Below are 11057 nucleotides of genomic sequence, written 5' to 3'. Positions count from 1 at the left end.
CTAACACCAGCAGCTGTAACTGCCAAAGTGGCTGCGAACCTAACTTTGCTAAGGTTCAATGGAAGCCACTGTTGTTCCCAGACCTCTCTGGGAAACCACGAGGGCGTAGCACCAGGTAAGTCTCACCTGGAACCAATTTAAACTGGTGACCTAAAGTCAAGAGGCCCTAGGATCTGAAAGGCATCATTCTTGGAAGTTGGCCACTCTACTCTTGCCCCTAATTGACTAAAAATAACAACAAAAAACTGGATCTCAATTGGGCACACAACACAGATAATAATTCTTTTATTAACTAAGTTACAAATGCTTTGAATAAAAACTTAACTGTAACAATAATCATTTCAGGGTCAATGATTTACTTTCTCCCACAGAAGAGAACCAGTTATTTTTCTTGTTTTCTTCTCCTGAACAGTGAATCAAGGCCATGGTGCTCAAACACAATTGTATTCCTTTCACGTCTTACTACTTTCCAAATCAGAGTCCATCACTTCACTTCAGTTACTCTGGAAAATTGAAAACGAACATATAATTGTAATTTACGTCTATTTTCTATGCATTAACAAGTTGATGTATTTTTTTTTAAAAAACTGGAATTGTCACATATAAGGTATCTAAAAATAAAGAAAAAGTATTTAATCTTCGATTTGCAAAGGTCACAGACATAAAACTGGCAACTCATTAGCCCTTTTAGTTGTAGTAAGTAAAAGGCTAATGCCAAGTGAAAATAAAAGTCAACAGAGTCTGATAATCTCAGTTTGCTGGGTTAGCTGAGAAGCCAAGAGAAATTGATTTTTCAAAGCAAATGATACTGATCGCAGAATAATATTCTATCACATTCATTTCAGACCCGTATCATTCATTTGATATAAGTGAAATAAACACGTTGACTTGGTGTGAGTGGAAGAGAAAATGGCACTGTGATCACTAGAGTGGTAGTCTGAAACTTACTGACGAGGCAGATACACCGTGAGCATCAAGCCCACCAGAGACACAGGTTTTTGTTTTCTTTTTAAACCAACAAATTCTAAACAGCTAAATATTAGCAAAATTAAGGGAATTTTAAAGGTCGTCATAGATTTTGTGTGCTACAAACACACAAAAACTACTATATCTACTGATACAGTGGTTCCAAAAAGAAGAGGCATTCAAGGTTCTTACACCAGTTTTCTGAAAACAGAGAAAAGGAGTTTCATTTCTTCAAACTACTACAGAAGAGTGACACCACAGTAAGAAAAGGGCAAAGAAATTAAAAAATAAAACATGAGAATGTAAACATGGACAAACCCTGCGACAATTCCAGGTACCAGTTCTTTTTTTAAATGTCACTTAATTTATTCCTACCAACCACAGTTTTTTTTTTATTTTATTTCTTCTTTTAGGAGGGTTGTGGTGTGGTCAGCAAACAAAGCATACATTTTTGTGATAAACGCTGTGGCTACGACACAAACTTACAAAAGTGGAATTGTTCTGTGATTCCTCGTGAAATTTGGCCTAAGCATTGTTTTAAACTTTGTCCATCAACATATGATTGGTTATTTTTTAATCTTATGCAAAAACTAATTGCACTCAGGGGAATATAGCCTCTTGCACTCTGCCATTGAGGTGAGGAGGTGGGTCACAGATGTTACAACAGTAAAACAGCAAACTACATGATCAAAGAATAACTGCAAATATCACAGGTATGAAGAAATTTTTGATAAGATAAAAACATAGTTATTAAAATGTTAACAGAACTGAAGTATCGCAGCATCTTAAAGTAAAATCAAAATGAATACTTATAGTACTCAGTGTCTCAGGCTTTTAAAAATTAACAAACATGTCTTTGAAATATTCAGTAAAAATTAGAAATTAGCCCAGAGTTCCAAAACAAGAAGCAAAAGCTCGAGTGACAGAACATTTCTCTCTTTTAAAACTGCCCCCCAAAAGAACTGAATCCTGCTTTAGAAAAGCAGATAGTAAGTCCCTATGAATTAAATGCAACAAATTCCCAACACAAGCACCAGAGAAACTCTGTCACGATGATCAAGGTTGGTGCCAGATTATCTATGTGTCTTATAAAAAGCATTTAAAAGTTACAGTCACCAGATGCTGCTGCTGAAAAATGTTTTTTAAAAAGCACTAATTTCTCTTTGCTATGAGCAATGTGACTGGAGGGTCTGATTAGTGACACCCTACAGCTTTTAGAGCACTTGTTTTGAAACTCTTAAGAGTAGATTTAAGTTTTATAAATCAAGACATGCAGACCTTTAGAATTTTACAGTGTCCCTTTTACATATAAAAAAGAGCATACTTTCAAGAAGCCATTTGATTTCTTTTCAACGTTCATATTTTAACCAATCTATAATGTAGGTGCATTTTATACTTACCATCATTCATCATTCCTTTTGATTCTTTAAATGCTAAGAATTAGTAACAAGCCAAGCAGGCAGTTAGTAAGGTTCCACAATTAGAAATCATTTCTAAATAAATAAATATGCAGTAATATCATGCTAACTATTCCACAGCTATAAAGCCAAATTAATTTTAAGTCTATTACTTTATTACAGAAGCCTTCCTGTGGATCATACCCACAGACTCCACAAAGGAAACAAATTCAGTTGGGAACATAGATCTAGATTTAGGGAGAAAGAAAGTGAGATGCTTGGGTCTCACTCTGTGGTAACAGCCTGAATCTGAAACTTATAAATGAGAAACTGAAATTAATTGAGATTCTTCTCTCCTGGGGGTGTTATGCTTCATCTTGGCTAGTACAAGGCAATGGTCCCCTTGCTCAAATACTGCTTAGCCGGTGCAAACAACTACTGGAGGGATACTGAACAGTGCATTTTTCTCAGAGGTAAGAACATTACAATAGCAATACTCTGAACAATCAAGAAAAGAGGGGTCAAGGCAAGGGACAACATTCTAACTGCTTTGGGAGCCTGTTCAAATTATGATCTGGTAATGGATCAAGAAGAATATATAAGTTTGTAGTAACCACATACCATTAAGGGGCTCCTCTACAGCTTTCTGGAAAATATTTAAAATACATTTACATAAAATGGAACTTAGTTCATGTGCTCTTATACTAAAATTTATATACGCTAACATTTAAACTATAAAGAGTGAATCTTACAGTCTAAAAGCAAGGCAACAAAGATTAGAAAAACAAAACTTGCCAAGTTTACCTAATAGTTTAATAATAGCTGTATTAGTCTTAATATTTTTTCTATGCAGAAATTCCCATCCATTCTGCCTCTTTTAGTTCAAGAAATTCTAACTTCTCAAAAAAGTGCAAACATAAATAGCAACACAATAACAAATAAAAGAGTTAAGCAAGAGATGTGACCAAAACAGAATCATTTTCAAATCATGCAAAGTGAATTCAGTAACAAGGAAAGAAAATGTGTTAAGATTTAAGGGTTCAATGGTTGGATTATTTCCAACAGAGGCACTTTTAATACTGCTGGCTGTTGGTGACCACTGTAGCTATAGCACCAATCTTTTTAGGAAAAAAGGCATGTCTGCTGAGGCTCGTCAGGACTCAGGAGTATATGTAATCTCCACTTCCTGCCACAGACAGGAGTCTCCATTTTGGCATTCAGATAGAGCTACCATTATTCCTTTCTAGAAAGGTGACCTCTCCAGATCTTCTTTTTCTTTTTTTTTTTTTTAAGATTTTATTTATTTATTCATGAGAGACATGGAGAGAGAGAGGCAGAGACACAGGCAGAGGGAGAAGCAGGCTCCATGCGAGGAGCCTGACGTGGGACTCAATCCGGGGTCTCCAGGATCAGGCCCTGGACTGAAGGCGGCACTAAACCGCTGAGTCACCGGGTCTGCCCAACCTCTCCAGATCTTCTTTCCAGAAAATAGTTCTTACGCCTGTCACATGACGAGTCTCTACACAGGTTTTTTTTTTCATGTGCTCATTCATCCATTTCAGTGTATCTCCTAAATTTGCTCCTTTTCTTGGAATTTTCTTAGATAGCTTATTAAGGAATCCAAGGCAGAGTGAAAACTATAGTACTGTTTGGAGGAAGAAAAATACTTATAAAATGAGGGAAGAAGGGAAATAAATTATAATTCAGAACAGATATGTTTCAGTGAGATCTACATTCATTTTATAAATTATTTTCAATGAAATCAATTTCATATAAATCTCTCTCCCTCATTTTAAAGACTGAAATACCATTTTGTATATGCACATCAAATGGAGCCAACAGGTGAGGCAGTATATTGCAATCCGCTTCCTTCAGCAGAGATAATAACCATTATTCTTACACATGAACTTTCCAGTTCTGAGAAAGTAAGAAGTCACTTGAGGTATCAGCACAATCTTAAGGAATCACAGATTCTATCCTATTGCAACTAAAATGACCAAACATACGTTTTAAAATAGAGTTGGAACTATTCATGCAAAGTCATGAAATGACTTCCGTATTCTCTCAATCTGTGTTATGCCACTAAACAGAGAGCAAAAGGCTTCAATATCTCAATTACCATTCCTTACTCAAAACCATCAAGTGATCATTCCCAATTCATTTTAAGAAAGTTTAACTTACCCTAGGAGGTTGTATAGTCTTCTGATTGGAAGCTGATATAATTAAAAATTGAGAAAATGAACTGAATAAATTAAACAAATCAAGGCAATACAATGTTTCATTTCAATGACTACATAATGATTAATTTCAAATAATTATATGCACTGATAGAAAAAAATGATCAAATAATCCACCTACATAAAATAATAAACAGCTACATTCTCTCATTTGTATATGCTATATTTCCACCAAATCAGCCATCTGTTACATTTCTTAGTGAAATATGTTATGTATTCACCCCTCACTGTGGACTCTACACCCCTCCCTATTCAGCCCAATCAGAATGTAAACAGAATGTGGCAATGACCAATCTCCACCCTACTCCGTTGTCTGTCCTTAGCTGACTGTTCTGGTTCCTTGCAGCCCAGTCTTTTCTTTTGCTTCCATCTTTCCAGTTTTCAAAGCTTCAAATAGCTAACACACTAAAGAAAATATTCAGATCCTTCTGAGTTTAATGAATTATTCTAAGCAGCTAGTTTTAGCCACAATCACCCTCTTCTCTATGTATTCCTTCTCAGCTTTCCAAGTTACCCTTGGCACTGCTTCTGAATGGACTGGTTAATGGAGATTAAGGAATGTAGGGCATGAAGAAAGTGGCAAAGGGAAAAAATAGTACTGTAGTTGCATAGAAAAAAGAGAGAACTTCCTTACAAAAACCAAGGGAGGTCCCAGAGCAGCTCAAGCCAGTCTTAAATACAGAATGAGTCCTACATACACAAAAGCATCAACCAGCAACATTGTGTGAGCCGGTTGATAGGAGGGTGATGCTACAGGAGAGTCAATTATGCTGTCCTGTGGGTTGGAAGGAAGCCTCGGTTTGCTTGAGAGTAGACTCAGGCAAGCCCCTAGAACTGCTCTAGTGTTCTGTGTTCTTTACTTACTGCTACTCCTCCCCACCCACCCCTATCAAGTTTCCAAAGCTGATGGGCAATGGGAATGAGATCCTACACAAGGGCAGCCAATGTACAAACTAGTCAGAAACTGACAGGCTCTCTCAAACAGAGACCATAGTGACTGACTAGCCTGCAAAGTTTCTCTCCCCTTCTGGAGCCTGAAGGGGAGAAACCAAAAGAAGACCAGAAAGTTGGTGATAGAAAGGTGACCAGGAGACAGCAAACTGGGAGAAAAGCTCAAGGCTTAAAGACAAAGGTAAGACAAACTATCAGTGAGAAGACAAGAATAAAATACAAGATGAAGGCATAAAGAGGAGGATAAGCTTGTAGGGGAAGAACCAGAGAGGAATTCAATAACCAGCAGATGGGCACTGAGTAAAACTCCTATTAGAGGCAAGAAGATGGCTCAGTTCTTAGGCATTGGATCCTTCTGATTCCCAAACTGCTTACTGTTCCAGCCCCCATGAGGCCTGGCTGTGTCCCAGCTCTCAGGAGAGTCCCACCTCTGTTAGTGTCATGTGTGGCTTTAAAGGAAATCTCCCTTCCTAGAAGCACTTGGGGAGTGGTATAGTCCTGGCAGCCAAATAAGGAAAGCACTTTTTAAAGTAGCATGGAATGGGGCGCCTGGCTGGCTCAGTCAGTGTAGCTAGCATGTGATTCTTGATCTCAGGACTGTGAGTTTGAGCCCCATGTTGGGTGTAGAGATGACTTAAAAAATAAATAAGGTCTTAAAAACATAAGTAGTATGGAGTGAAATGGTTTGGGAATATGGGTGGGTTACATTTAGCAGCCTCCCAAAGAAGCCAAGGAACTACATTTCTGTCTTAATAACATGTAAAAAGAATAGTTTCTGAGTTCCAATTCTTAGGTCCAAGGAACACCACAGTTTGGCTAGACCATTCTGAAAAAGAGCTCCAGAAAGAACAACGATTTAGAGGGATATCAATCAGCTGTGCTCCCTATAATAGTATAAAACCCAAAAGTGCACAAGTTAATATCACTTGAGTTAATCTTCTTCCATATGGGCATATGATCTATGTGATAAAATAACTGGTTTATCTGCTGCTACCATGGGCCTAAGGCACCGACAACTACACATATATAGTTTAAAATATATATAAAACATATTACAAATATATATGTTAAATATGGTTTTATAATATATATTTGACAATCTAAATATATTTTATATATCTTATATAACATAAATATATATTTATATGCATAAAATATTTTATATATTATACAAATGTATGTTTATATATAATACACATTTTATACAATATATTTTATAGAACATATATTGCATGAAATATATATTTTATATAAAATATATATTATATAAAATTATACCTATATACTTATTATTATATAAAGAATATTTATATAATATATATTTATTTATTTTTAAACCACAAGCCTTAAGGATTCCATATGAGCTCCCTATAAAGTTTCATTTTGATTTTTACTCCCTGAAACATCTGACCACATTGCATCAATGTATTTCTAGGTTCTGAATTTTCAGGAATATTTTTCCTACCGGTATCAGACTCACTTCTCCCTAACAATGGGCTACAAAATATCACTGAATTTTATATATACATTCCATGTCATTCTAAAATAACTAGGATGTTGTGATAAATATGGTTTCTGATTACTGGTAAGTTGATCTGTAACAAAATATTTTATATGCACTTATGTTGAAGTGATAATGGCTTAAAAAAATGAACAAGTATTGACTTTTATAAATAATGGATATAAATGCCCCATACAAACAACAAGCCTAACACTAGTGAGTTAGTTAGTCCTATTTAATTTTCTGTATGATCTCACATTGTTACTGTTTCTAGCCCCCATTTTATTTTGCAAAACTTAAATGCTTCCAGTAACAAAATGAAATCCAACATGGTTTAAAAAGGCCACAGAAAATGAAATTTAAAATCTTATTTCTAAAGTAACGATTAAGGCTACAAATTTAAACTTGGAAATAATAAAAACAACAAAAGTTAAAATTCTCATAGGGCCATTAACTTACTCTTACAGAGATAGCTTGAATTTTAACAACAATGACAAAAAACCCCTCACAGAACGCCCCGAGGATTTTATTGCATTTAAGTCAAGACACATTCATTAAGCTTTTCCAAAACAGAGATGAGTAAAATATATTTTGGAAACATTTACAATTTTTACCTCCTGATAAAAATGCTACAGTTTGCAACCTTAATGTTACATATACTTGTATTTACACATTCAGATTATCTAAGGAAAACACAACAATTTTCCCATTCTACCACATTATCTAAAGAGCAACTTTCCTGTACCTTTTCTCTTCTTGCCCTTCAACTGACCGAAGGTGTGTCTCTGAATTCTGGCATTAGACAAGTTGATTTCGAAAGTTAATTTAGAATATTCTCAAAATGTCAATAAAACTGGACTAAATTATTTACTTACATGATATATTTACATGTTAAACCATGATAAATAAAAAATAATATTGAGAACTTTTCAGGATTTCACTTTCACTTTGATTTTTAAGGTGAGAACAGTATGTGTATAATTGAAGTAGTTTCACAGGCTGCTCTGGGATGTAAACTATGGAGAAGAGAGAGTAAGGCCAAGGAGGTGGTACTTAGATGACGCCTATTTCCACCTGTGTCAGCACTCCAGACCCACTGGTGACTCTACTGAATATCATTCTTCAGTCATGGAAGGCATGGGGGAACATGGGAATAAAAAGGGAGGATGATGCAGATAATGAGGAATATGAAGAACAAGAGCTGACCATTAGTCAACGATATCTCATACTACATCATGTTGCAGGTCACATGCTGTTCTCATGCATTTAGGGAGCAACATAACCAGCAGTGTCATCTTCAACTACACAAATACACAAATGGTGACAGAATACTCAACAAAAATAGAGTATGTATCGGCATTCATAATGTGAGGCTTCTGACAGCTACCAAATGAACACCATTCTGCTGAGAAGTCTTCATTGTGTTTTATGGACTTATATGAGTCACGAACTAAGAAAATTTCACTGAGGAAACGACTCTGACTTATGAACACGTGAACCAAAGATAGGGAGATTTAGTTAAGTATTTTAATGGTTTCTCTAATAAAAATTAACTAAATAGAGACAAAGAGTATGCAACGAAATTAGACTCATCAATCAGTCAGCCAAAGCTGCGGTTCAGAAACAAAGGTAAAATTTCTTTGAGAGTATTATGTAAGTCATATGGAAAACTGACTGTAACAACTCAAGGCTTATATTAATTTCTGGAAACACAGTAAAGTCCACCTAAAGCAGAAACTTGGGATTTTTTTTTACTCCATTATTTGGCAACTTTTGATTACTTTGCCAACTGTTTAAGAGCTTGCTTTACCTCTTAAATAAAAAACAAATTTTTCTAAAAGATACTAATGTAAACCGATTATAGGGAACATTTTTAGCTTAAGTAAGACAACATATGAGGTAAAAGCACCTACCGCTATATACAAAAAATTAGAACTTACATAGAAATATGTTATTTGAAAATTGGCAGATTAAATATGAAGTTCAGAAACAATTAGCTAATTTCAGTTACTAACAATTGATTTTAAAAGTAGTAAAAACAATATGGATGGCTCTAGAGTGTATAATGCTAAGTGAAGTCAGTCTGAGAAAGACAGATACCATATGATTTCACTCATATGCAGAATTTAAGAAACAAAACCAAAAAGGAAAAAAAGAGACAAAAAACAAGATTCTTAAATGTAGCGAACAAACTGGTGGTTGCCAAAGGAGCTGCGTAATACAGGTGATAGGGATTAAATGAAAGAGTACACGCATCATAATGAGCACTGAGCAATGTACAGAATTGCTGAATCACTATATTGTACACGTGAAACTAACATAACACTGTATGTTAACTATACTGGATTTTAAAAACAAATCAATAAATATATTTTTTAAAAGATAGGAAGAGCCTATATTTTAAAACTTCGTGTTTTTATTATATTAGTTATAACTAAAAATATTTGAAAGTCAAGTGAAAATCAGAGGACATTGTTCTTTAACAAAAGTCACAGATTTTGAATTTCAACCTGTCTACTTAGGGGAGTCAAGGTCTGTAAACAGTCTGCAAGAACAGCAAGTAACAAATAGGTCTCTGTGAAAGAACTCTCTCATAGAACAAATGGAACAATTAAACATGTTTTTCTATTAAAATGAATCCTCAACATTCTCTCCTTTTAGTTAGTATAAAAAAGTCCATACCTTCTAAAACAAAGCCATTTTCTTTTAAACTAGTTTATAATCTAAACTTTTCATTAATTCGTATTACTCTTACCCCCTTACATCACCACCAAATCACTCCAACTTTATTATATTTTATTATTTAAAAAATACAGCTGCTGCATTCACAGTATTTTCTCATTTCTGGAAATACTGATAAACTTCTTTAGTCATAAGTTTTAAGAGCCCATCAATAGAATTTTCCAAATAATGTATTTGAAATTCTTGGCACAGGCTAACAAAAATAAGATTGACTTACCAACAAGTTTCATATAAACTAATCCAAGTAATTCTGCTAGAGCTATAATACCCAAACCTGAAATCAGAAGAGGGCCATGCACTGGGGTGCACTCTGTAAAAACAAGTGAAATTTTATATTAGAAATCTGTAGGAAATAAGTGAACTTTTCAAAAGAATCAATGATAACAGTAATAATATCAAGTTTTAAGGAGAATAATTTTTTTCTAATTATTAAGAAATAAAAGTTATCTACATATATTCATTATTAACTCAATCAGTGAAATTACTCCAAATTATTAGAAAAAAAAGTTTTCATTTGCATAACATGTACCTATCACATCAAGACTAATGCAAAATAGCATGTAAAGCCTATAGTTCCAACCAATTGGAGCCTGGTTATTCAAAAAATTCTCCCATGAATTTAGGCAAAGCAGTTTGGCTGCTAGGATAATCAGTCCACATACAGCCATATACAGCCAATATTCTCATGGAAATATGGAAAGCACTATTCTCAGAGAGAAAAAAATGAGAGTTAAAAAAAGAAAAGCTCACAAAGCTCACAACACCAAATGCTGGCAAGATGCAGAGCAACAGGAACTCTCATTCACTGATGGTGGGAATGCAAAATGGCACAGCCACTTTGGAAGACAGTTTGGCAATTTGTTGCAAAACTAAATATATTCTTAACAATCCAGCAATCACACTACTTGGTATTTACTTAAATGAAGTTGAAAACTTATGTCCGCACAAAAAACATGCACATGGATGTTTATAGTAGCTTTATTCTTAATCATCGAAAACTGAAAGCAGCCAGGCTAGGCTGTCCTTCAGTAGGTGAATGGATAAAAAGGAAGAAGGAGGAGGAGGAGGAGAACTCTGTCCTAGAGAAATTCCTAATAAGATAAATTGGGACTAGAGAAGAATGTGACTCTTACCTGAGACACAGAGGCTTAGTCCAACCACAGAGAGCACATAGCCCAGTACCTGAAGGATTAATATGGCAATGGTGAAAGGAGACATCCAAACACCTGGAGGAAGAAAGAGTGAGTTGAGAGCATTTAAGAA

At 34.9% G+C, this 11057-nt stretch overlaps 1 protein-coding gene across 3 annotated transcripts in view; it reads right to left on the bottom strand.

Annotated features, from left to right (window-relative positions):
• Positions 1–256: 256 nt before the first annotated feature.
• The window catches only part of CD47 (CD47 molecule), a 43710-nt gene continuing 32909 nt past the window's right edge, over positions 257–11057 (bottom strand). Inside the window, exons 6-11 of one of the 3 annotated variants that reach the window (XM_077883888.1) lie at positions 10928–11020; positions 10012–10104; positions 4545–4576; positions 2985–3009; positions 2367–2399; positions 257–503 (exon numbers count right to left, since the gene is read on the bottom strand). In XM_077883888.1, the coding sequence (XP_077740014.1) occupies positions 499–503; positions 2367–2399; positions 2985–3009; positions 4545–4576; positions 10012–10104; positions 10928–11020 (281 nt within the window). In that variant the 3' untranslated portion in view covers positions 257–498. The remainder of the gene's footprint in view (positions 504–2366; positions 2400–2984; positions 3010–4544; positions 4577–10011; positions 10105–10927; positions 11021–11057) is intronic. The other 2 variants (XM_077883889.1, XM_077883890.1) reach the window with 2 other exon arrangements.

Source organism: Canis aureus, chromosome 35 (assembly GCF_053574225.1).
Source record: "Canis aureus isolate CA01 chromosome 35, VMU_Caureus_v.1.0, whole genome shotgun sequence".
NCBI lineage: Eukaryota > Metazoa > Chordata > Mammalia > Carnivora > Canidae > Canis > Canis aureus.
This window is presented reverse-complemented; position numbering and strand designations above follow the sequence as displayed.